Raw genomic sequence first — 27865 nt, 5'->3', positions numbered from 1 at the left:
TGGAAAAGTAATTACGAGCTGAAAATATCGTCAACAAATATGACAAAATAACATATATGGGGTTTGATTTGTCACGGTATATTCATAAAGCACAATTTATTTGTCTATATCAATATTGATTGCGTATTTGTGAGTTTAGCCAAACTCCAGCTAAAGCATCATTTGGGTCCGCCTACCTGCTTTTCCAGCAGGAGCTTCACCACGTCCATGAAGAGCGTCGGCTGTGCTCTGGTTGGCTGTTTCGAACAGTGCACGCACGTTTGGCGAGAGCTATAATTGACCAGAAATGACAGTTAACTCAAATTTTAGGACATTCTCAAGGAAAACTCGACGAGAGACGGAACAGGTCATTTATATGCTGGTGAGTTAACGCGAGACATAATTGTTTCCGTGGTGTGAACGAATCTGTCCTTTCCTCTCTCCAGCCCACGAGAAAGCAACAAGTGCCCCGTGGCTGATCACTCTCCCGAGTGGAAGACTAACGTATTTCATGTCGTTTCTAAATTCGTAAACCTTATTATACTCTGCACAGTAGACTAGATTTGGTCTCATGGTTTTTAATGAAATGCGTGTAATTTGGTAGCCTGCTTGGATGACTGAACTGTTTTACATTTAATATACACTTTGGCCGAGATCTCTGAAGATCCGTGGGAAAGCGCATACCCTATGGACGCTCTAGTCTAGAGTGCCTGGTTAAATTGCGTTTACAGGCATTTTTAAACTCTGTCCATGGTTAAAGTAGTATGATCATATATTAAAGTGTTGAATTACTTTGGCATTGAATTATGTTATATTCAAATTTCCCCATGGTGGACATAGTGTGTTACTACATTATAAGACTAATGTTTTCACGACATGAATTACAGGAAATACCCATCCTTTTTACCTCAGATTGGTGATGTTGGTATTAAAGTTTATAGTCATCTGTTTATGATGACTATAACTGTGCACACAGTTTATAGGCCTTCAGATTGGCCCAGCGATCTAAGGCACTGCATCTCAGTGCTAGAGGTGTCACAACAGACCCTGGTTCGATTCCAGGCTGTATCACAACTGGCCGTGATTGGGAGTCCCTTAGGGCGTGGACAATTGGCACAGCGTCGACCGTGTTAGGGTTTGGCTGGGGTAGGCCATCATTGTAAATAAGAATTTGTTCTTAACTGACTTGCCTAGTTAAATAAAAATATAGAAGTTACATTTTTTTTTAAATATAGAAGTCACAAAATCTATTACTTAAAACAGATCATTATCTTTGGTTTAGTACCGGTGTTTGTCATAAACGCCAGTCCGTAGCGGGACTTGGAACGTAGTTGTCATTTTCAGGCCATGGTGGCTTGAAAATAAATTGCACGCTCCTACCATAAAAGTCTCTGGCCTCAAATGAATGAATGGATTTGAGGGTTAAACTATCACACCTATCACTATTTAGAAACTGATGTGAGGTGGTGATTCATTGACATTATCCTGTAAAAAACGAGGTCAAATCATGAAGTCAGTGAACTTCAGGTCGGAAAGTCGGAGCTCTATAAAGATGCCTGAGTTTCCGAGTTGGATGACCGTTCAAAAACTATTTGCCCCAGTTGGATCTCGTTTTTTTCTCAGAATTCCCAGATGTTTCGAACGCTCGGAAGTTGTAGATTTCCGAGTTCCCAGTTGTTTCGAATATGGCATTAGTCTCAGCGGAGGGAGGGAGAGAACAGCAGAGGGGTCCGCCTCACACAGTCCCTGCTCTCTCCTTCCTCCAGTGAGACTGATCAGAGAGCGGGGACAGGCTTCCACCTGATGGCAAAACTCTAGTTGCATAATGGGTGAGCCATTATGCCTTTATCGTTAGCTTTTCTACAGCAATGTTTGATCAACTAGGAATGCCTTGAAGATCACGATCCACTTGTTGGTGACCCCTGTTTTTTATGAATATAAATGGTACTTTTGACATAAAGTAGAATTATCAGGTAAAAACTACCGAATGAGCCCGAAACCGTGCTATGATTGATTGATTTAGTGAAAGCATGAAAATATGTTTGTCCTGGCTACATTCATGACCCTGAAGAAGGCACAGTGATGCCGAAACGTTGTTTTATCCAATATATTACTGGGAGCTTGTATATAGTGTGTGTGACTCTTTTTATTAATGTTTATGTCCTGGCTACATTGACAGTTGAGCCGGCATGAGATATGGGTCGGAAAATGTACCTCAGTGCAGGAATGGGATATGCCACTGTACTCCAAATTTTACCTTAATCCACACTGCTCCATCGATAAGATTAAAATACTACTTGTGTTCCTCTAAAACTTCCCATTTTGTGCTCATGCTAGCTACCAGTAGCCACAGCAGCCATATGGAATGGCACATGATGTTGAACAACAAAGGATCTGATTGGCTGACACTGCCATTTCAAAATGGCTGCTGTGTCTACTGGTAGCTAGCATGAGGACGAAAAGGGCAGTTTTCAGCTGTATTTCTATCTGCTCGATGTATCATTGTGTTCGTCAGCATGCCTCAGTTTGATGTATCATTGTGTTCGTCAGCATGCTTCAGTTCTGCTAACCGAACGAGTGTGCTCGCATACTTCCTTAATAAAAGACCTTCGCTTGAAAAACAAGAAACAAGTGGCAATAGTACTTTGTCCATTTTGAGACACGGTAACCAGTATACACTTCCTCAAAATAGTAAGAATTATTCTAAGTCAAGAAATCAGTCATTAATTTTTATGATTTTGCTGAAGATTTTACATATAATTAAGATTTTTGAAGTATTTTTCAATGGAAAAAATTTGCATGAAAACGAGTCTCTCGTTGAATGACAAAAAAGTACTTTATTGAAGAATCCCTACTGGTAACCAATCGCAGACGAAGGGATTTAGACTTCGGCTCTGACCTTTGGCTTGCCTCGCCTCCAGAAAAAATCTGTGCCCGAACTGCCGGGGGAAAAAAAACTCACCGAAGTCCAAAAAGTCATAAATCCCCCACAAAATGTCATCATATGTACGAACTCTACCGAACTGTTTCGGCTGGGAAGCATGTGGACGCCTTTAGGAAGTAGAGACACTGTTACGCCCTCTTGATAAGAGTGATGGTGGTGTTGGTCCTATGTGCACGCCGAGGAACTGAAAACTTGTGACCCTCTCTACTGCAGTCCTATTGATGTGGATCGGGGCATGTTCCCTCCTTTGCCTCCTGAAGTCCACAATCAACTCTTTTGTTTTGCTCACATTGAGGGAGAGGTTATCATGACGCCACAATGCCAGTTCACTTACCTCCTCCCTATTGGCTGACTCGTTGTTGTTGGTTATCAGGCCTATAACCGTGGTATCGTCAGCAAACTTGATGACGTTGGTGTTGTGCAACCATGCAGTTGTGGGTGAAGAGGGAGTACAGTAGAGGACTGAGGACACTCCCCTGGGGGGCCCCTGTGTGAAGAGTCAGGGTGGTGGTGTTGCCAATCCTCACAGCCTGTGGTCTACCCGGCAGGAAGTCTAGGATCCAGTTGCAGAGGGTATCTTCTGGCAACCATCCACCCATCATGTCTGGAAAGGAGATGCACTTGATTTTATGGCTTACTTTTAGCCTACATAATGTTAGGCAATACAAGAAAACATATGGCTCTGGCTATGTAGCCTACCGTTACAACTTGAGATGGATAAAACATGTTTGACTACAGCCTGATTTTATGTCCATTTTAAATCTCCCTGTTCCTGGTTCCCTGCTAGAGGAATACCATAATAGCAAGGTTGTGCAGGTGCTTCCCTTTGCTTAAGTGTGTGCTGCTACCTCTGAGGAAGACCATTTCACCAGCAGCAAATGGATCCTAAATACTATACCCATTTTAGAAACTGAAGTAGACCTGCTTGTTTCTTTAACAGACCATTTTCTGCATCTAAATTGAGCTGTAATGTGAAAACAAATCATTTTCATAGGCATTTCTTATATATAGGACTACCACAAAGATATTTTTTTCCCCCTTTTGTGCTGCTTTTGTCAGACAACCCTCTTGTGGTAGCTTGTGTGGCAGAAATAATACAATTTAGGCATAGGGTCATACTTGAGCTCTGGACTAGAGCCAAATGAATGCATGCATGCGTGAGGAGGAGTGTGCCCCAAAACAGCCCTGATTCTGCCCCTCTACCCCCTAAACACCATCTGGCTGATCTCTGGCATTATGCCTCACATTTTGGGGAAGTGGTGTCTCCAGAAGAAGGCCAAACCAAATAAAACCCTGTGCCACAGACAAGAAATTAACAGCTTAATGGGTTAAACCCCCACATGAGCCCATATGTGCTGCTATCTCCCCTGGATGCAATGGAGATCATGAAGACATCTTGGTTTTCCCCTCATTTATTTAGGGTACCGCTGACTAATGGGCAGACTGGGACCAGTGAGAGAGGGGTAGAGGAATGGTTACAGGAGAGGGAGAATGGACTGAGACGAAATAAAATCAATTATTGTTATTGGTCGCGAACACGTTTAGCAGACGTTATTGCAGGTTCAGTGAAATGCTTATGTTTCTAGCTCCTACAGTGAAATAATACCTAAGAATACACACAAATCAATTAAGAAATATCAGCAGGTGCCATGTCAGAGTCCGGAATATATACACAGAATATACCAAATATTAATATCGAGTTGCACCACCCCTTTTGCCCTCAGAAGATCCTCAATTCGTCAGGGCATGGACTCTACAAGGTGTGAAACATTCCACAGGGATGCTGGCCCATGTTAACTTCAATGCTTCCCACAGTTGTGTGAAGTTGGGTGGTGGACCATTCTTGATACACACGGGAGACGGTTGAGCGCGAAAAACCCAGCAGCGTTGCAGTTCTTGACACAAACCGGTGCACCTGGAACCCACTACCATACCCCGTTCAAAGGCACTTAAATATTTTTGCCTTGCCCAATCACCGTGCACTGAGTATACAAAACATTAAGAACACCTGCTCTTTCCATGACAGAGTGACCAGGTCAAAGCTATGCCCCCTTATTGATATCACTTGTTAAATCCACTTCAATCAGTGTAATGAAGGGCAGGAGACGGGTTAAGCAAGGAGTTTAAGCCTTGAGACAAGTGAGATATGAATTGTGCATGTGTGCTATTCAGAGGGTGAATGGGCCAGATAAAAAATGTCTGTCTTTGAACCGAGTATGGTAGCAGGTGCCAGGCGCTCCGGTTTGTGTCAAGAATAGCAACGCTGCTGGATTTTTGACGCTCAATAGTTTCCTGTGTGTCAAGAATGGTCCACCACACAAAAGACATCCAACCGACTTCACACAACTGTGGGAAGCATTGGAGTCAACAAGGGCCAGCATCCCCATGGGATGCTTTCGACACCTTGTCGAGTTCATGCCCTGACAAATTGAGGCTGTTCTGACGGCAAAGGCGGGTGGGGGGGGGCAACTCCATATTAGGACGGCGCTACTAATTAGAGGTCGACCGATTTTATTATTTTTCAACGCCGATACCGATTATTGGATGACCAGAAAAAGCCGATACCGATTAATCGGCCGATTTTTAATTTATTTTATTTTTGTATATTTATTTATTTGTAATAATGACAGTTACAACAATACTGAATGAACACTTTTTTATTTTAACTTAATATAATACATCAATAAAATCAATTTAGCCTCAAATAAATAATGAAACATGTTCAATTTGGTTTAAATAATGCAAAAACAGTGTTGGAGAAGAAAGTAAAAGTGCAATACGTTTAAGTTCCTTGCTCAGAACATGAGAACATATGAAAGCTGGTGGTTCCTTTTTATAACATGAGTCTTCAATATTCCCAGGTAGGAAGTTTTAGGTTGTAGTTATTATAGGACTTTTTCTCTCTATAACATTTGTATTTCATATACCTTTGACTATTGGATGTTCTTATAGGCACTTTTGTATTGCCAGTGTAACAGTATAGCTTCCGTCCCTCTCCTCGCTCCTACCTGGGCTCGAACCAGGAACACATCGAAAACAGCCACCCTCGAAGCATCGCTATCCATTGCTCCACTAATGCCGCGGCCCTTGCAGAGCAAGGGGAACAACTACTTCAAGGTCTCAGAGCGAGTGCCGTCACCGATTGAAACACTATTAGCTCGCACCCCGCTAACTAGCTAGCCATTTCACATCGGTTACACCAGCCTAATCTCCAGAGTTGATAGGCTTGAAGTCATAAACAGCTCAATGCTTGAAGTACAACGAAGAGCTGCTGGCAAACGCACGAAAGTGCTGTTTGAATGAATGCTTACGAGCCTGTTGCTGCCTACCACCGCTCAGTCAGACTGCTCTATCAAATCATAGACTTAATTATAACATAATAACACACAGAAATACGAGCCTTAGGTCATTAAATGGTCAAATCCGAAAACTATCATTTCGAAAACAAAATGTTTATTCTTTCAGTGAAATACGGAACCGTTCTGTATTTTATCTAACATGTGGCATCCCTAAGTCTAAATATTGCTGTTACATTGTACATCCTTCAATGTTATGTCATAATTATGTACAATTCTGGCAAATTAGTTACGGTCTTTGTTAGGAATAAATGGTCTTCACACAGTTCGCAATGAGCCAGGCGGCCCAAACTGCTGCATATACCCTGACTGCTTGCACGGAACGCAAGAGAAGTGGACACAATTTCCCTAGTTAAAAGAAAGTCATGTTAGCAGGCAATATTAACTAAATATGCAGGTTTAAAAAGAAAGGCATTGATGTTTATGGTTAGGTACACATTGTGCAATGACAGAGCTTTTTTCGCGAATGCGCCTGTTAAATCATCACCCGTTTGGAGAAGTAGGCTGTGATTCGATGAGAGGCACCGCATCGATTATATGCAACGCAGGACACGCTAGATAAACTAGTAATATCATCAACCATGTGTAGTTAACTAGTGATTATGTTAAGGTTGATTGTTTTTTATAAGATAAGGTTAATGCTAGCAAGCAACTTACCTTCGCTTCTTGCTGCACTCGCGTAACAGGTAGTCAGCCTGCCACGCAGGCTCCTCGTGGAGTGCAATGTAAGGCAGGTGGTTAGAGCGTTGGACTAGTAACCAGAAGGTTGCAAGATCGAATCCCCGAGCTGCCAAGGTAAAAATCAGTTCTGCCCCTGAACAAGGCAGTATACCCACCGTTCCTAGGCCGTCATTGAAAATAAGAATGTTCTTAACTGACTTGCTTAGTTAAATAAAGGTACATTTTTTCTTTTTTAAATCGTCCACAATCAGTGTCCAAAAACACCGATTGTTTAGAAAACTTGAAATCGGCCCTAATTAATCGTCCATTCCGATTAATCGGCCGACCTCTACTACTAATGTTTGGTATACTCTCTGTGTGTGTGTGTGGACAGTATATGAATAGAAAAGGTGTGTACAGCAGTAGTTATATAGGATGAACCTTGTCTAGAATAGAGTATATACATATGAAGTGGATAAAGTGGTATGTAAACATTATTAAAGTGACCAGTGTTCAATAACTATGTATAGTTGAAGTCGGAAGTTTACATACACTTAGGTTGAAGACATTTAAAACTCGTTTTTCAACCACTCCACAAATTTCTTGTTAACAAACTACACTTTTGGCAAGTCGGTTAGGACATCTACTTTGTGCATGACACAAGTCATTTTTCCAACAATTGTTTACAGACAGATTATTTCACTTATAATTCACTGTATCACAATTCCAGTGGGTCAGAAGTTTACATACACTAAGTTGACTGTGCCTTTAAACAGCTTGGACAATTCCAGAAAATGGTGTCATGGCTTTAGAAGCTTCTGATAGGCTAATTGACATCATTTGATTCAATTGGAGGTGTACCTGTGGATGTATTTCAAGCCCTACCTTCAAACTCAGTGCCTCTTTGCTTGACATCATGGGAAAATCAAAAGAAATCAGCCAAGAGCTCAGAAAAAAATTTGTAGACCTCCACAAGTCTGGTTCATCCTTGGGTGCAACTTCCAAACGCCTGACGGTACCACGTTCATCTGTACAAACAATAGTACGCAAGTAGAAACGCCATGGGACTACGCAGCCGTCATACCGCTCAGGAAGGAGACGCGTTCTGTCTCCTAGAGATAAACGTACTTAGGTGCGAAAAGTGCAAATCAATCCCAGAACAACAGCAAAGGACCTTGTAAAGATGCTGGAGGAAACGGTCACAAAAGTATCTATATCAACATAACCTGAAAGGCCGCTCAGCACGGAAGAAGCCACTGCTCCAAAACCTCCATAAAAAAGCCAGACTACGGTTTGCAACTGCACATGGGGACAAAGATCCTACTTTTTGAATTAGTGTCCTCTGGTCTGCTGAAACAAAAATAGAACTGTTTGCCCATAATAACCATCGTTATGTTTGGAGGAAAAAGGGGGAGGCTTGCAAGCTGAAGAACACCATCCCAACCGTGAAGCACGGGGGTGGCAGCATCCTGTTGTGGGGGTGCTTTGCTGCAGGAGGGACTGGTGCACGTCACAAAATAGATGGCATCATGAAGTAGGAAAATTATGTGGATATATTGAAGCAACATCTCAAGACATCAGTCAGGAAGTTAAAGCTTGGTCACAAATGGGTCTTCCAAATGCACAATGACCCCCAAGCATACTTCCAAAGTGGTGGCAAAATGGCTTAAGGACAACAAAGTCAAGGTGTTGGAGTGGCCATCACAAAGCCCTGACCTCAATCCTATAGAAAATTTGTAGGCAGAACTGAAAAAGCGTGTGCGAGCAAGGAGGCCTACAAACCTGACTGTTACACCAGCTCTGTCAGGAGGAATGGGCCAAAATTCTCCCAACTTATTGTGGGATGCTTGTGGAAGGCTACCCGAAACGTTTGACCTAAGTTGAACAATTTAAAGGCAATGCTACCAAATAGTAATTTAGTGTATGTAAACTTCTGACCCAGTGGGAATGTGATGAAAGAAATAAAAGCTGAAATAAATCATTCTCTCTGCTATTATTCTGACATTTCACATTCTTAAAATAAAGTGGTCATCCTAACTGACCTAAGACAGGGAATTGTTACTAGGATTAAATGTTTGTTCCGCAGCAGTTCTTCTCTTTCTGACAAACATATGGCATGCTAGGCTACTGGTTCTCAAGGTACACCTTCAAAGGATGCATTCACCAAGGGTTTGAATATTTCATAGTATCCCCAGCACAAACGTTTCTCTGTTGGCTTAAATGTCTTCTCCTTTGGCCAGTCTGTCTGGCTAACAGCGAACGTATCCATTGTCTCACTCTCTACCTGCCCAACCCTCATGGCTAATGACCTCATTCAATATTTCAGGTTTTCTGATATAAAAACAAACATGATTTGAGTGTTGTATTTTCATGGAGTCTTCTATTATCAGACTGAGGCCTCATCTTCACTGTCACTTTCCAACCCTGTTGAGGATGGCTCGTTGTCAGGCTCAAAAATCCTCAAATTTGCCCGGATGGCCACCAATTTTTCAATCCTTGTATTGGTCAGCCTGTTGCGTGCTAAAGGGTGTGTTCCCAAAAAAGGACCAGTTGCGCTCTGAGGCGGCTGATGTTTGTGGGATTTGGAGGATGATGGAGGCAACGGGAAAGAGCCTCAGATCCACCAGGTGGCTGATGAGATATGTTGGCACGACTGCCATATTGCATCTCCATCCCAAAGCCCTAGCTTGGAAGTGTTCTTTGCCAGACTGCCAAGAACCTTGCCCTCATCCAGGCCAAGGTGGCGAGACACGGTAGTGATGACACCATAGGCCTTGTTGATCTCTGCACCAGACAGGATGCTCTTGCCAGCATTCTTGGGGTCCAACAGGTACGCTGCGGCGTGTATGGGCTTCAGGCAGAAGTCTTCACACTTTGATGTATTTCAGAACTGCAGTTTCCTCTGCTTGGAGCAACAGTGAAGTGGGCAGGGCAGTATGGATTTATTCTCTTACATCTTCAAGCAGAGTCTGATCATCAGACAGGATGGCATCTAGCAAATGAGTAGATAAAGCATGTCTGGTTGGAGGTGTGTATGCTAGGCGAAGAACATTCAGAAATCTCTTGCAATACACATTGCCTGTGAGCATCAGAGATGAACCAGTTGCATACACAGCTTGAGCAAGACATTAATCTACATTTCTTACTACGTTCCTCCATTGAGTCAAAAAACATGTATGGAAACAGGTGAATTAAGACTCCTCCATTAGCAGGCTCAAGCAAGTTAAAACCCACATGGTAGCAAAAACTAACTAGCAGAAATTAACAAGTTAGAAATTATTTAAACACACTTTGCTGTAGACTACTATTTACTAGTTAACAAAAAATCATTTGTCATATATTCACCCCACCCAGTATTGTAATCAAAACTTACCAGAAAGCATGTAGTCCTTGGCTCAGTCAGTGTGGTAGTGTGGGCTCAATAGCATCTCATTCGTGTGCAAGATCTTGAGAATCAGCTGTCCATGTGATGGAAGAGTGCACTGCATGCAGAGGGTTCCAATTTATTTGAAATTTAGTTAAACTATCCCAAATATGCCACAAGACCTAGTATTGCCCTATGTGTATCCCACAAAAAAGGTACTCTGTTATAAGCTAACTTTTTTGATGAATTTAAGCAAAATTCCCCAAATTCTGGAAATTTACTGGAAAGTTTATGACCCTTTACAACCTTAGTCCTGTGAATATATCCAGTTTAATTCTAGAGGTCTTTGGACTCCTCTACGACATATTATGATGATGATGATGAGTCCAGTTTCAAAACAAAGAACAGGGTGAGAGGAGGATGCTGAAAGGGTGTTTGGAGGTCTTTAATGACAGCAGGTCGTTATGACAACAGGGTCTATGGTAGCTTTTGTTTTTACTGAGGGCTGAGCCTTTCATGTTAAGGTGAAAGGTTTACCCACTCCCCTCCCCTCTATCCCTGGGATTATCATACAGGCAAATAACCCCCCTTACCTGACCTTCTGTGAGGGTCTTTTTCAGGGGCTCGGACGTCTTGCAGCTTATCTGACCACTTTGATAAAGCCGGTTACAAATTAGCTGACACGTCTTAGGCCCATATTTGGTGTTCGCATTGTGTTCCAGTTTCCTTTCAGGATTTTCTTTTTTGAATTTTAAGACAATGGAGAACACAAGTCATACAGTTTGAAAGGTACAACTAGTCTTGTATACCATAAGTTAAAAAAGTCTGTTCCTGTCATAAGAGCATTTCAGCAAGCATACCCTAATACACACAGAACATTTCCTCAACACCCTCTTTAAGCCAAAGCCCTTTTTCTATTCTGTTGACATCATCCAGTCACAGTTTCAGATGAGGTCATTAACGGCCTTGTCCTTACAACTGACCCATTTTTGAATACAGCAGCTTCTGCAGTTGTTGCCATCACTGCAATGATCAGATCACAACCCTCTCCTCGATAATAAGACTCTCTTCCTGATGATGACTTTGTCAGTATGGCCATGGAACCCTATTCATTCTGGAAAATGTATTTAAAGCAAACGTCAACATTTATGACACTGTCAGGTTAGATCAGTGCTCTTGGCGGTCTTCGAGACATTCTTAGGTACATCAGTTGGGACTGTCGGGATATTGTTTTCTGAAGGGATGATGTCATCTGCGTTGGCTTGCAATTCAGTGGCCTAGCCTATGTTAATCAGCGAGCAAACTCTCCAGATGAATGGGCAAGCTGCCAGTCCTGCCTGCCGCAGTTACCAGGCACAATCACCCTATAGGTGGCCTAACTCGATGCCTGCTCCCTTTGACAGCTTTCATTTGGTTGCCTCAATTTCAGACTTAAGTAAATCCAGTCGTTTTTTACTCCCTACCAGAAGTGTCGACTGTCTCCAAAATACTTTTTTTTTTTTTTTTTATGGAAAAAAAAAATTGGGGGGGGGAGAAGACAAACTTCCCAGCTGCCTCGTAAAGTGCATGCTGGGGAGCGGTAATAGACTAATCAAACCAGGATGAAGTGGGATTGGCAGGTGTCTCCTCAGTTCACACCTAAAAGTCGAAGAGGGGCTTTCCTGGCGACCCGTCATCTTCAGGACAACTCTTCTTGAAGGACATGGGTTGAGCCTAAATGCTGTATGCTACACTTAGGCCTAATCCTGCCTGAATGCACCTACTCCCATAATGAATACAAGGTCCATTTCCGATGGAGAGGCACTGAATGAAACCTTCAACTGACAGGCCAATTAAGTTGAGACACAAAGGGCTCAGCAGGAGAAGTTGAATGAATGAGGAGTTGGTAGTCTCTGGGGAGAGTGGAGCAGACCCCGTTTGGCAGGAGAGCAGGGTAAAAATAAAAAGCCTATGGCCCCATGTACTGGCTTACAGCCCCTTTACACTCTTATGTTAGACTAGTGCAGCTGTTCCATGCTATTGGTAAATAAGCTAATCACCCCCCAACGCAATAATTCGCACACACTTTACAATGCACTGTAAAACAAATGAACATGCAACCCCCCCCCCCCCCCCCCGAACATTGTGTGGTCTCTTGCTGTGCACTTGAATGCAAATCAAGCACATGATGTACATCGACTGCAGCTCCATTCATGTGCCACGTGCTGTCTGTAGTATTGTGATCGGTGAGGGTGGATCGTCCATGTCTGGAATAGCCCCTGATCCTCTTAAATTATTACTGAGGCAAGATGATGACCTGCATGGGGAACATGTGGCCAGTCTACCCCTGCTCCCTCATCCATCTGTGTGTTTATCTTCAGGACTACAGAGGCTTGGCTAATGTCCCTCTACTTCATTAAACCTTCCCATTCACTCCCTCACAAAGGGAGACCCACCGTTTTCAATTCATTTAAAGGGCCGTCTTGGTAGGAAGCAGGTTGTAATTTTACATCCCGGTTCTATCAGAAACAAAACGTGTGAATCAAAATGAAGTAAAATGTTATGTCACATGCGTCGTAGACTAACAGTGAAATGCTTACTTACGGGTCCTTTTCCAACAATGCAGAGTTAAAGATAAGATAAAAAATCGAATGAATTTACCCAACAATGTACCAATGTATAATGTACAAAACAAGGTTTACATTGTGAAGCAATAACAAGCTCCAATGCATATTCATTCAAACATTCATTTTTGCTGGACCCAAAGGTCATTGTTGGAAGACCGGTTTTGATTGAACAAGGCTGCCAAGAGAGAACGGGCGTTGTTTGAGTGTTTCAGCAACCTCTGGAGAATGTGCGAGGCAGCGCCCCTTGTCAAGTGTCGAGCCTTGCCCTTTCCTCAGAGACACTCGCACATTCATATCAGCCAACCCAGCAGCATAAAACACATTCTGTTTTTAAATGCCTCTTTTCATTTCTCGCTCCCGCCTTCGCATTGACATTTGGTGGTGGTGTGCATGCGCATGCTGCCCTTTTGGTCCCCACAGGGAGGCATTCTCTCAGCTCGCGCATTGGGGCCCCAGATGCTGCACATTCTAGAGACGAGTGCTCCCTTTGTCCTCTGCTGTCAGCCACATACTCCTCCTTTCTACTCAAATTAAAAGTCACCCCCTTCTCTCTTTCTCCCCCACTTTGTTTGTCTACTGTCCACTAGTTTAGGCCTACTGATCTCCTCCAGGAGCAAGTCTTGCCAGGGTTCTAACTATGGCAGCGCTTGTCACCTTTTAGCAAATCAGGACATGTGCACTGGCCTGAGCACCCACATAAGCATTAGACAATGAATACTTTGGTCCAGCCACTATTCTGAGGGCATCCCAGATCAGGGACAGTCACAATGTGTAATTTGAACCCTGGCCCTTGCCCTTGTCTCTTCTGTCATCCCCACACCAAACGTTCCCCTTGCTATCATGTTTTTTTTGTGGGGGTGGGGGGGTTGGGGAAGGAGGATGAGAGGAGGAAGTGGCTGGTTCCCCTGCCCCCTAGCGCTCCATTTCCACTAGCTCATCGCAGGGAGCTCCCAGGGTAGGTGCAGAGTTGGGGGATGATGGATGCGTGGGGGGCCTGGAAGGGGGGTGGTGTGTAACAATGGGTGCTTTGTGAGAGGAGGACTGGCTGTGGCAGGAGTGGGGGGCCTCTGCAGCGCTGAGCTGAGCAGAGCCACTTCATTAGTCAAGGCTCTCCCTCCTCCCTCCATTCTCTCTCTCCTCCCTCTGTCATTCTCTCGCTCGCTGTCGACATAACACACTCTGAAGTCTGGAACCAGCCAGTAGGAGCCTGCGTGGTTTGCGTTGCGCTTTCTGCTTTCCGGTCAGAAGCAGGGTGGAGACGGGTTTTTCCGACTATCTGGGGGTTCTACGCAGCTCTTTTCGTACATGACTACTGTCTTCCTCCTGTCCTAAGGTAATTCTGCTTGTCTGCGCTGCTGTCATCTTGTCCTCTGCCGAGAGCAACGCATCACAGATGAGACATGGATTGATTTCTTTCATGCTGTGTCAGAGTAACTGAATGCACATTTTTGTGCACGTAAGGAGCGGTCTATCAGATGACAACAGCGTATTAAGTAGCTGCAATGTGGTTCTATCATTAGGGTTGCAAAATTTATTGAAAGTAACTGGTATTTTGCAACCCTATCTGTGAAATTGAAATGCGGTCATAGCTCTGGGATCTTAGTTTGTGCTGCCTGCCCCTTGGGTCTATGGTGACATTTGTGTTTGAGTACTGGAGCTCAGCCCAGTAGAGAAGTTTAAATTGGGTGGATTGCTGAGGGAGAAAGGGAGCTGTTTTGGGGTGTGTATATGTTGTGGGGGGGGGACTGTGTTTCTTGTTGACTAAACTGTCAGTGTCAGAGGCTAGTATAGTGCAGCTCATTGTCTCTCGCTCTACTTCTCTCGTTCTCACACACACACATCCTTTGGGCCAAGGGGATGGTTCTGGGTCAGGGTAATCCCCTACATCCTGGGAGGAAGGCGGGAGAGCTTTACATTTTGTAAACATTCTGATGTATGTATGTATGTATGTATGTTTAATTCATATATCAGTTTTCTATATATTTTATACTTAATAGCCTCGTGTCTGTTTCAGGATGAAAAGGTGAATCTCCTCTGATTGCAGCGATGGCAGTGCAGGCTGGCATACAGGTAAGAAAATGACTTATTATCATGAACATACAAGGATTTTTGGAATGTTTTTTTTTGTTCAGAAGGGGTAACTCCTTTTCCCTCAAAGGCCCAGTCCAAAGACCTCTTCTCATACCGTGGCCCCTATCCCTGCTGTATTTATATATCTAAAGGATAGGAGTAGCAGTCAGGTGTTAGCAAAATGGCTCGGCTACAATGGCAAAGCAAAATCGTGACGTTCTCATCAGTTTAGGACCCTTCACGCTTTCCTGGTTTAGCTAGTCCAGGGCTGCCCAACCCTCTTCCTGGAGATCTACTGTCCTGTAGGTTTACAGTCCAACCCTAATTAGCATATCTGATTCAGCTAGTTAAGGTCTTGTTGAGCAGCTAATTAGTAGAATCAGGTGTGTTAAAGTAGGGTTGGACTGAACCCACAGGATGGTAGATCTCCAGGAAGAGGGTTGGGCAGCCCTGAGCTAGTCTATTCAGGAGGAGGATTGACACCAATCCATTCGCTTTACTGTTTTTACTGGTCTATTATCTCCAGCAACATAATCTGTTTGCTCTCGAGGCCGTCTGATATCTGAGGAGGCCAATAAACCCTGTGGGCAGGGCCGTAAATTCATATGAGGACACAGAGGTCTGGATCTCGTACATGTTTTTAAATAAAACAAATTAAATAAACTATTTGATTTTTGGGGGGGGAACACACAGTCAGGGTCTCAACTTACTGTTGAGTTAGGATAGTAGAATACACTAGGTGCCATTTTGTGCATAAGCAGTTATGTTATGTTACTCACTTGATAGTCACTCAGTGCCAGTAAAACATGTTTTGATTGGTAAATGAGTTAGTTTAGCCAACTATCTAAACTTGTAGAAATCATGGCTGAATTACTGACACCCTGCGTGTGCCCAGGGGCCCTGACCTCCAGGAGGCCCTCATGTATTTTATTTTATTAGTCACTCTCACTGAGATATTATATTAACATGGCATAAGTTATGGCAGAATGTGTAGTATTGTAGAAAATGTTTTAAATCTACTAAAATATATCCCCACCCTGTGGCAAAATGTGTTCCAGCAAAAACTTGTCTGGAAAAATAAAACAAGTTCTGTAAAACAAACTCATTTGTTTACTTTTTGTCAAAATACTTTTGCTGCAAACAGATCCCTCTGTACGTATTAAATGATCGTTTTAATCACGTTGCTGGGTTAATGTGTAGCGGCTAATTGTATAGCTAATAGGCTATGTGTTTGTAGATGGACTGAGGAGAATGAAGCAACAGCAACCAATGTGATAATGGCTAGGGATATTTTTGCTGTTCTTCAAATAGCACTTTGGAGTTTTTAAATGGTATAGAAATGCAGTAAATGAGCCTCAACTTTCCCCCCCTGTCCAGACCTCACTAAAACTCAGACCTTGGTTACGGCCCTGCCTGTAGGGTTTCTCCTCTCTGGGTCAAAGGTCAACAAGAACCATGGGAAGATTTCACAACTAATAGGAGCATAAAGGACTAGCAGGTGTAACTCTGGCCCTGTTTGAATCCTTCCTTTCTCTCGTCCTTGAAGTTATCACTGATCTGATATAGGGCTGGGAATTGCCAGGGACCTCGCGATACAATATTATCATGATATGTCAGTGCCGATACAATATGAATTGCGATTCGATACTGTGATTTTATTATGCTTTGATTTTCCAAACATATTGCTCACTATATGTCTGCTGCAGAGGGACGAGAGAACCATGACAAAATGAGTGTTGATCAGTCATTGAAATAAAAGTGCTGAAACCATGTTGGCTCACTATTTTAAAAATAAGATGGAGAACAAGATATAGGATGAAAAATACTGGAGTTTTGGAGCAGGCACAGCGAAAATATAAATTATAATATCATCCAAAATATTATTGTGATATGTATTTTTCCCCCATCACTAATCTGATGTGACATTATTAGTGAAAGCAATGTAGTGGAAACAGTTTTTGCACTCAAATCATGTGATTCCGTTAAGGAAGGGTGAAAGGATGCATTTGAGAAGTATTCAAACTCATTGGCTTGGTGTCTGTCTTGTGATCACACCAACATGAGAGGCCTAGTATGTGTACATATATGCGATCCACATCATCCTGAATGGCTATTTGGTGGCTTCATTAAGAACGAGTTAGGAATGTAGATTTTCTGTTTAAAATCCCTTTCCTAACTATGTTCCATTAAGAGGGAGCTTTAAAGTCCAATGTTTAAAACTCTTACAATCTCCCTCCCCTATGTGCCAGATTTACCAGGATTATGCTGTATTTGTTTACACAATTAGTCTACTTGCCTGTACACAGGCTACCCCTACACCCTTATTCTGAAAACTAAACGTATACTTGGGAGGAGTCTAAAGTTTTCACAGTACCCAAAACCATTTAGCAATTTGATTTGGACACAGGAAAGGTGGTAGGTTTTCTACTGCACAAGGACTACCATAAAGGATCAGTTGAATTGATGTCTAACTAGAATAAGCCCACGTGAGGGCTACTAAAGCTTTCATTTCTGTGAAACCTGCATCCAGTCAGGTGATGCCGGAGAGGTCACCACGGGTAATCGCCAATGGTATGGTGGTAATCTCCACATGTTTATGTAACTCAAAACACTCCCCTCCTCGTTGCCTTTTCTCTAATTAGCTGTATTCGGTGCGAGTAAGACGAAAAACAACATATGTTGTGGGGTTGCCTTGCCCAGAACACCAGCCAGGCATCTTATCCTTAAAACACAGTTATGTAAGGGAGAGGGAGTTGGGGAGGAGTTGCGAGAATTTCTTCTAATTTCTGTGTTTTAATTAAATGCACCTCTTTTTGACAACCAGACAGAATTTTAAATACTTTCTACTGAGCAGGGCCATTTACGCTCTCTCTCTTTCTCTCTCACTTTCTCTCTCATACGCTCTTTCTTGCCAGTCTGGGATGTTTTCTGTGACGTCCGATATCTCCAAAAGTGATAACTTGACTCGCCCTCGTTCTCTACCCCCACTGAAGTTTGGGAGTCACTCAAATGGGGTCGTGGAAAACCTCCCAAAGAACAACCGAGACCTTTCTGTGAGACTAAACCCAGGGAAAGTCTCAATCATGATATGCCAATGAAGGTGTGGGAGAGAGACAGCGATGGCGGATATACTGTCAGCTGTGTGTGTGATTGGAGGTTAATCTGATGTGACTGTAGGATACAAGGCTTGTTCCAGCCTCCAGGCATTCTCCTCCCCTCAGCTGATTTCCTTTCCCTCACTGCGAGTGGAATATCACCACAGACATCTAGTAGGCTGTCTCAGAGGACTTGGTTGTCTCGACAACATCCTATTTCTATTCTTCTTCCATTTTAGAGTCGTACAAAATGCTGCTCAATCTCTAAGGCAACCTTTCCTCCGTCTATTTGCACTTCAATCTTATTAGTGTAGCTGGATAGTTTTTTTTTTTTTTTTGTGGCCAAATGTCGAAATTGTATACTGATGAATATCAACATGTTTGAAAATTGATATGCTTGAATCTTGTTATTCTTGCCCTGACGAAGGCGCGGTCTGTGTGCCAGGGGCTGAGTTCTAGTCGCCTGTGTGAGTGAAGGATTTCGGATTTCTCCCCCCGGCCTATCCCACTGCCAACAGAGTCTAAACCCACTTCCAGTGATCCGTGCAGCTCCTTTAGTCTACGAGCATTTGGATACAATCACTACAGTGCTGGAATCCATTCTGAAAATATGACACCCTTTGCCAGGCTGACACCACTTGTATTATAATGGAAGGCTTGAATGACGGATGAATATAAGCAATATGCTAGGAACATTTAATTGTCAGCCCCCAAAACCTTTTTCTGCCCTCTCTCCCCATTGTAACGGCACCAGCTGGTGGTAGTTTGTCACTCAATGTGTTCACTTTCTTTCTTTCTTTCTTTCTTTCCCCCCCCCCCCTCCACAGGTGTGGTTCAGGGAGAAGTTTGACACGCCCCTGCAGAATGCACGCAGCCCTTTGACGCTGCGCCATGGGCCGGGCTTGGCCGATGTCTTCCAGTATGACCAGTGGCTGGCTGTGCGCCACGAAGCCACACTGGTACCCATGCAGGAGGACCTGGCCATTTGGCTCACCGGGATGCTAGGTAAGACCAGGAGGGTCATGGGGTGAAAATAATTCAAAAAGTGTGTCGTCTTGTTCCTGTGGCATTATTTGTACCCTGAACCTGGCAATGGACGTTTTTGGATGTGCAGCCTAGAATTCTTCCTTTTGTTAATCATTTGGCCTTAAGTGTCTCGCCCTGTCACTCACCCCTCACTCCCAACAATACACACTAACACACTCATGCTAATATTTTCCTCTCTGTCTCTGATACACAGGAGAGGAGGTGAGAGCGGAGAGCTTCATGGCGGAGCTGAACAACGGGGTGAAGCTGTGTCAGCTAATCGGAGCTCTGCAGAGCAGGATCTCTCAGAGCGGGGCCTCGGATATCGGCAAGGTGAGCTGTGGGGAGAGGAATGGCAGGGGGAACAGGATATTAAGGAAAAGTAGGCGAGTGGGGAGATTGGTAAGGATAGGGTAGTTTGAGTTGGTGGTCTGTTTCCCATCTGAAATTAGTTGGTGCGTTTTGGTTCTGAAATTATTTGTTTTTCTGTCCATTTGAAAAAATCTCTTTACCAAGAATGGTCATATGTCAACTGTGATGTAATGCATGTGTGGTTAATTTCTAATACTTTTTTGAATGCCTTTCCCTGCAGTTGTTTCCCATGAAGAAGGTGGCATGTAAGTGCAATGCCTCTCCAGGGTCCTTTTTCGCCCGTGACAACACTGCCAACTTCCTGGGCTGGTGTCGCCACATAGGCGTGGAGGAGACGTACCTGTTTGAATCGGAGGGCCTAGGTACGTGTTTTAGTTTGGTGGGGAGGCTGTACTGACCAGTAGGCACAGCAAGTGCCTACAGCAGCTAATCACAAACGGCCATCGCTCCAGACAGTTTTGAAGTGCATATTTGGGTTATTTTTTCTCAGCAGCCTCTAGTTAGCTTAGCATTCTAGCACGAATGTCCACGGGTGTCAATCAAACCAAAACCCATCCAGTCTTGTGTAATCAGTGTAGCAGAACCATGGTTGTACAGTTGAGGTAGGGTCCAACTCCATTCCATCCCACCACTCTTGTAACATTACTACATTATCCTTGGAGTTAATTAATATGTTACTATATTACCCTAGGAGTTGATTAATACATTACTACGTTGCCCTTGGAGTTGTTTGATACATTACTACATTACCCTTGGAGTTGATTAATGGCTCCTTAGCTTAATTGGTTCAAAGGAACATGGGCTGAGTTGTAAGCCTTTAATGACTGAACGGAGCAGATGCCTCCACTGCAGCCATTGTCTGGCTTTTGTTAAAGCCATCCTCCTTAATGACATAATAGGATCCACCATAGAGAGCAATTAACATGTGTGGACATATGTGGACACCACCTCATTATAAGTAATGGGTTTGTGACACTGCTGCTATACTATACAAGCATGCCATCTCTCTACAGTATGCCTTTTCTCTGTCTCGCAGTTCTGCACAAGGATCCCAGGCAGGTGTGTCTGTGTCTGCTAGAGATCGGCCGCATCGTCTCCAAGTAAGTTTCCCTTGGTTGATAGATGATGTACAGTTCCAGTCAAAAGTTTGGACACGCCTACAGTGATTCCATGTGTATTTGTCATAGTTTTGATGTCTTCGCTATTATTCTACAATGTAGAAAATAGTACAAAATAAAGAAAAACCCTTGAATGAGTAGGTGTCCAAACTTTTGACTTGCACTGTATGTGCTGTAGATGTTGCACTGTGACAAATGTAAGATAAGATCATTCTAGAACATGACCACCACGTTTTTGTTTTGATTTGATTCTGTAGTTATGCAATGTGGTATGTTGCAGCTGTGTTGGGGTAGAAAGATGGACAAGGCAGCAAAAGTGAATATGTGTGGCATCTTTTTTTCCCCCATTCCTAACAGTCCCTTTAAAGCACTGGACTTATCTGTTTTTCTCTAGGTATGGCGTGGAGCCTCCGGTGCTGGTGAAACTGGAGAAGGAGATTGAGCTGGAGGAGACCCTGCTGAAGACTACAGAGCCTGCTCCTGCAGTCAAAACCTTCACTGTGTGCTGCCAGCATGGGGGCCTCTACCAGCCTGGAGTAAGTCATTCCAGGAGTTAAAACTGTGCTATTGTCAAATTTGTACTGACTAAATAGGGACTCGACTCTCCACTTTCCTCTCCTCTCATCTCTCTTGTTGTTCTATTCAAATAGTTAGTTGGTGACCGAGTTCATCAAATCCAAAATGGCGGCAGCGGTGGCTCTAGTTGCCTCGCTGCTCAGGGCTGTATGAGTCCTTATGGTCCTCGTGATGCTCCATCCATCCGGGGTCATGTGACTCTGTAGCCTGTGGCACCAATGCAGCTCAGTCACAACACCAACAAACATCAGAACACTTCCTGTGTCCACAGGCTAAGCTGCATGACACTTAGCCTTTGATTCGTGTGTTTGCCAAAGCGGTCTTCTTAAACTACAGTATTCAGAGGCTGCTACTGAGTGCTGTTCTATAGCCTTTCAAGTCTTTGCAACTTAAAATTGGTTCATTTGAGTTCATCGGTTCATTGCGTTTTCCTGTTAGCAACTCTGCTTTATCCTTAGGCGATGGGTTAATGAAACAGGGTTTCTCAATGTTTTAGAAAATGTCTTTCCCATGTTCTTGCTTCCTTAGCCAGGACTCTATAGGCCCATGTTAATTCTCCCTCTCTGTGTTACAGGAGCAACATCTGATGGACGAGCCTCCGTGTAACTGCTCCCAGAGAGTATCTATTGAATACCTGTCAGAGGGCCGTTACAGACTGGGAGACAAGACCCTCTTCATCCGGGTGAGCAGCATGCACTGTATAGTGACACACTGAACACTCCCAAGCATTGAACACCAGTGTTGGAGTCAATTCCACTGCTAAGTGAGCATTAGACCTGTAGCTAGTGACACACCCTTTCTGTCCTCTGCCAAGAGACCAGGAAACTCTCTACCGTAACCTCATTCATTTCCCGGCCACTAATCCAAAGGTTCAGTCTCGGGGCCTGGCACAAGTTTGGCTGTGTCAGCACCGTAGAAATTAAATTACTACGCTTGATGTAATTCTATGGTCAGTACCTGTCTGGTCCTTTTATACCTAGACCTTCCCATACTATAGACCAGATAGTCTTGTGGACTTGTGACCAACCTACTATGTAGACTAGATGGTCCTGTAGACTTGAGACCAACCTACTATATAGACTAGAGAGTCCTGTAAACTTGAGACCAACCTATTATATAGACTAGATAGTCCTGTAGACTTGAGACAAAGCCACTTTGGAAAAGTCAAGTAAGCTTCGTATCAATGTTGGGTATTTAAGGCTGATAAAATGGTGATACAACTGGAAAGTAAAAAGCCATGCCAAGTATAAAAAGCAGCGGTGTAGGATAAAGCAGCAGATCACACCCTAAGCTCATTAGGGAAGCAGAGTGGATCTTGTTAGTACTGGACCTACAGGAGGGATTATATCATTATTGGCCAAGGAACAGTGTTAACACTTCCATCAAACAGCAGCTGAAAAATAGATGGTAGCTGTAGATAGTAGTTGGCAGCACTGTAGATATTAGTTGGTGGTGGTAGTAGTATGAGTGAGTAGTGAGCGGTTAGTAGTGGTGGTAGGTGGTCAGTAGTGGTGGTATAGTGGTTCCTCCTTTAAAAGCTGCAAGCTAACACCGCGGGACTTAGAGGAGCCTTGTGGTTTAGCACGGTACCCTGCGTCACCACTTCACTGCTCCAGACCACCACAAGGGGGAGTAAGAGCACTGATTATGCTTTTGGGTCCTACTGTTTCTAACTGACAATGAATGAGCGAAATAAACCTAAATAGAAACTGATTATTCTGCACGACTTCAGTATTACTTACTAACACTGTTGTTACACTAAGGTTTTTATTCTTTTATTTTGTTAGGATTATTTTGCTCTTACTGTAGTACTGTAGGCCACTCCCGGCTGGTCACGGTGTACAGCGCCTGAGTGGCGCAACTGTCTAAGACACTGCATTGCTGTACAAGCTTTGTTGCTACAGATGCTGTTTCAATACCCATGCCGGCCTCGACTGGGAGACCCATGAGATGACTGTAGGTTTTTGGTTTCTCTCCCTCTGAAAACAGAAATAAATAATTCTAAATAACAAACTAGCTTTATTTACAAATTAGTAACAATGTCTCATTCCATGTTCAAGAATGGCCTTTTTCACTCTCATTTTACGTTATTTGAAAACAAAATCATCTCCAAAATATTGTTATTTTCAAAACAAGTGATTATTATTACTAATAATGGAATCTTTATGCTTTCATTAATAAAATAATGATAAAAATACTCTTTCAAAATGCCGATGTTTATTTAGTTATGGATCCATAATGAATTACTATGGTAATAAATATCACTGAATTACAGAAATATCCTCCAATCCTCTGTGTGTAATTATTGGCGGAGAGTCATGTCATGTGTTTCAATATACTGTAGACCGGCCGTAGGCGACATGAGTGTTGAGTAATGCGCTGTTAAAAGTGGGGTAGGTCTTATTTAAAGAGCATATTGAAGTTAGAAGCAATAGGATTTGAAGCAATAGCTTATAACTATTTTAGCATCGTTTGGCGCTGCTCTGAGACAAGCATGGGGACTGGTCTTGATAAATCAATGAGTTTTTTATTTTCACTGAATCTCCATTTGAGTATTTGTTAGACTAGAATTAGAAAATTAGGGTGTATAAATGTTATACTCTTAGTGTAACCTTTGTTTAACTAGGCAAGTCAGTTAAAAAAAAAAAAAATATTTACAAGGACAGCCTACTCCTTCCTCCCCGTCGGGGAATTGAACCCACAGGACACTGGATTCTTTAGCTAAATAGCCCAGTACTGTACTCACGACCATCACGTTGTACAGCGCCATATTTTATGTTCCATCCTAACAGAAACCCCAAGGGTTTTTCTTTTCCTTGGAATAGAAACACCATAATATTTAATCAAGTTAATTAAGCAAGTACCAGTCAAAAGTTTGGACACACCTACTCATTCCAGGGTTTTTCTTATTTAAAAAAAAAACTATTTTCTACATTGTAGAATAATAGTGAAGACATCACAACTATGAAATAACACATATGGAATCAGTTAAGAACAAATTGTTATTTACAAGGACAGCCTACTCCTTACTCCCCGTCGGGGAATTGAACCCCGGTCCCGTGTTACCGCATTCTCTAGTACAGCCATTATTGAAGGCTATCAAATGCTTCTCAAAGATGCCCTCTGCTGGTCAAACTAGCATTAATGGTATCAGTGGTTCACACTTAAATAATGTGCCATAGAATTCTGCGGCACCATGCAAGCTGCGTCGCAGTACACTGCAACTTTTAGAGGAGGAACCACTGTAGGTGATGAGTAGTGGTAGTAGGAGTGACTAGTGGTTGTTAGTAGTAGGAGTGAGTGTAGATGTGGTTCTCAAGGAATAGTTAAGTAAAAAATAAACATGTTAACCCTTTAAAGAGACCAACTGCAATGTCTCACATGTATCCTTGTCTCTCCCTCTCTCACTGTGGTAGATGCTGCATGGGAAGCATGTGATGGTGCGTGTGGGGGGTGGCTGGGACACCCTAAGGGGTTTCCTGCTCAAGTATGACCCTGGCCGGGTGCTCCAGTTCACCACTCTGGAGCAGAAGATCCTGGCATACCAGAAGGGTCCGCCGGGCCACGGCTCTGCAGCAGCGGCCCCTCCACCTGACATGGACCCTCTCGCTGCAGTCAACCTCATCCCCTCGTCTTCCTCCTCGTCTTCCTCTGGTTCGGCCTCCAAAGCCACCTGCACCCCTGTCTCGACCCCTACTCTGCCCAGGAAAGCAGCCGTAGCACCCAAAAAGATCCTGCAGATGCCCCTTCCCTCCCCCAAGAAGCCCACCCAGAAGCCCTTGCCCATCCCCAAGAAGGTGGCTGCTGTGTCACCCACCCTGTCTTCGCAGCAGGGCCCAAGCCCTTCACTTCACAGTGGCAAGAGCCAGCAGACGGCACCACTGCTCCATTACTCTTCTGCCCCCAAGCTGAAGCTCAGGCCGTCCCCTCGCGGCGCCCTCTCCCAGCCCCGTAGCCCTGTGTGCCCCGAGCCCTCCTGTAAATGTCCTAAACCCTCCTCCACTCCATCTACCCACACCTCCATCACAGTGCCTCGCCCCGCCACAGCCCCATCGAGGGTCCCCTTCCAGAAAGAGGACCGACCCCCAACCGGCGCCACCCAACGCCGCCTGTCTCAGAGGTGGCCCGCCTCCCCGGCCTCACGCCTTCTTCTGGATGTTGCAAGACGGGTCCGTCCAACCCCCCGGGTGGCTGTGCCAACACCCAGGCCAGCAACGGCCCAACCCACCAGGGCACTAACCCCTACCTCCAGGACTGCCACAACAATCCTGCCCAAATCCACCATCTCGCTCCCCAAGAGCAAAGACACCACAGCCAAAAGCCAGGCCCAAACCAGGGCCATCCCCAAAGTGGTTGTGCCTCCATGTGGTGCCACCCCTGGGCGGGTACCAGGGGCCCCTAGTGGCTCTTCCACTGTTGGCAAGACCAACCAGAGAACGGTACCAACTGCACAGAGGGCAGGACGGAGGCAAGCGCATACCACCAACACCCCCTCTCTCAAACCAGAGCCCACCAAAACGGCCCCCCAAAAAACCAGCCCCAACATCAAAGCCCTCCCCTCCCAAAAGAACACTGTTCTCACAAAGAAGACCCAACTCAAGAACAAAAGCGAGGAACCTTATTTTGAAATGAATGGTAGAAGGCATCAGAAGACGTGAGACGTAGTTGGGGGACGTAGTAACGTGACGGGGAGGGACTGTACTGTCTTACTGAACATTAATGCTTCCATCATGGTATTTGTCTGAAAAAGTCCCCAACCAGGATTCAGCAGAACACCATTGTCCACACAAATATATACCCAACCGGATATAGATGCAGCAACTATCAAGACACAAGCTAGTGTGTAACTTTCAAAACGCCATTTGCACCGCTACCATTTTTACGTTTATGTTTCTCAGTTGGTTAGATTTTTTTTATGTTAGTTTGTCTCCTTTTATTGTCCTGTTGTCAAAAGCTCATGCTTCAACAGCATTTTACAAGAAGTCAATTTTTATACTGTCTTTGAATGGGTTGAGAAGTGAATGATACTGATTTTATCTGAGGTCAGCTCAATTCAGCCTTAAGCCTAACACAGAAACACTCAATGGAAGTGTTGTAAACCAACATCCCATCAACAGCCTTTTGTTTCTTATCCTTTTTCCATCATTTGAGTTTTTTTTAAAGCTTTCTAACATCTATTCGTATGTCTTGAGGTTCCCTAGAGAGGGCTCTATCTTTGTCCATCTGATCTGATACCGATTTTTTTTCTCTGCATATAAAAGTTTGACTTTTTAAACATTGACATTTTCTTTTCAGAAAGTGTCATTTCTGTGCAAAGCAGAGCTAAGGCAGCACACTTTGAACATTTGCTTTTTGAGTTTTTAATATTCATTACAAGCAGGTTACTGTTACCAAAGTTTCACGTTTGACAGGAAATATAACTGGACTGAATGTTTGTCCTCTGTGTGGATAAGCTTTTCATTGATGGAGGTATGATTGAATATAGACGTTTGTTTCTCTTTGTCACAGACTGGATGATGATGATGGGGTGTTTTCCATTTTAGAGGTCAAATTAAGCACTGTTGGAATGTTTCTCGTGTGCCTTTAGAAATGACTGTTGTTGCTGAGTGGCTTTAGAATGTACTAGAAACTAGGGCTTTAATATTTGTTTTTACAAATGAGAATTGCACAAAGTACAAGCACTCGGACTGAGTTTATTTTTTTTTTTTTTTATTATTACATGGTCAAATCTCAAATGAATTACTACTGATAATAATATGCCTGTAACACATCCTTTGAACACGTAGTAGGCGATTGCAACTAAGGGACAAGCGAAGCCCTTAATCATTTTACAGAGGGGGAAGTTATCGTGAGGTAGATTTTAATTTGTTTATCTTTTTATTGATCATATTTTTACTTTTCTATGTGGGCTTCAATGTCTAAGTTACTTTATCTGTTTTCTTGGTCGGCACTTTATTAAAACCTCTTGGTGTGTTTGTCAATTTGAATGTTGATTCTGTTGATTTGTGTTGTCTGATCTACCTTTGTTACATTGTACAATAAAAGGCCAAATGTTGCCAGACTTCCTGCAAAACATGTCTGCGCTTCATAATTGACAGTAACATTTGAAGTCAGTGGAAATGATATTGATATTGACTTAATTTCCAGGAACTAATCATACTCATACCCTTTTCACTCTTGTGCTGACCCAAACCATACTGCGCTGGCTTTCACATTGTCCTTTCCAGCATAGTTTTAGCAACTACAATGGATGGGTAACCAGGCAGGCACAGTACAGCGTGGCTTGGCCTAGAATAATCCTAGGGTTTGGCTCAGTAGTGTGAAAAAGGTATGAGTAGATGTGCAGCTGAAGAACTAGAAGGTCTTTGAGTTGATCTGTGCAGTCAGAGTAGAGCCATATACTTAGTTCAATAGGGATTCATATTTCCACTATAGTCCTTGGTTACCACTTAATTTACTTGATCAGCTCAGTGATGGCTGCTTTGAGGAACATTTTTACTTAATGTGATGGTTGGTTGTCTTAGATGGGGCCCTTAAAGTAACAATCAGCAGTTGAAACGGTAACAAATTGTTCTCCCTGTTTTGGTAAAAAGCTGACTACTGGGGCTGGAGAAATGTAACCACTGAAATCCATGGAGCTATGGTTACAAGGAGTGACCATCTAATATACAAATTATAGTTTTAACCATGTTTTGAGGT

At 43.5% G+C, this 27865-nt stretch overlaps 1 protein-coding gene across 2 annotated transcripts; it reads left to right on the top strand.

The window, feature by feature from the left end:
* Nucleotides 1-196: 196 nt before the first annotated feature.
* Nucleotides 197-27239, top strand: LOC106576413 (uncharacterized). Of its 2 annotated transcripts, none has more exons than XM_014153570.3 (9): nt 197-361; nt 14924-14979; nt 18902-19079; nt 19315-19433; nt 19693-19834; nt 20509-20572; nt 20985-21126; nt 21741-21848; nt 24583-27239. In XM_014153570.3, the coding sequence occupies exons 2-9, from the start codon at nt 14956-14958 to the stop codon at nt 25822-25824; spliced, it is 2019 nt and encodes a 672-aa protein (XP_014009045.3). In that variant the 5' UTR covers nt 197-361; nt 14924-14955; the 3' UTR covers nt 25825-27239. The 2 variants fall into 2 exon arrangements, with proteins under 2 accessions (XP_014009045.3, XP_014009044.3); XM_014153569.3 differs by lacking the exon at nt 197-361 and adding an exon at nt 14023-14242.
* Nucleotides 27240-27865: the final 626 nt, after the last annotated feature.

The sequence above is a fragment of the Salmo salar genome, chromosome 17 (assembly GCF_965601325.2).
Source record: "Salmo salar chromosome 17, fSalSal1, whole genome shotgun sequence".
NCBI lineage: Eukaryota > Metazoa > Chordata > Actinopteri > Salmoniformes > Salmonidae > Salmo > Salmo salar.
This window is presented reverse-complemented; position numbering and strand designations above follow the sequence as displayed.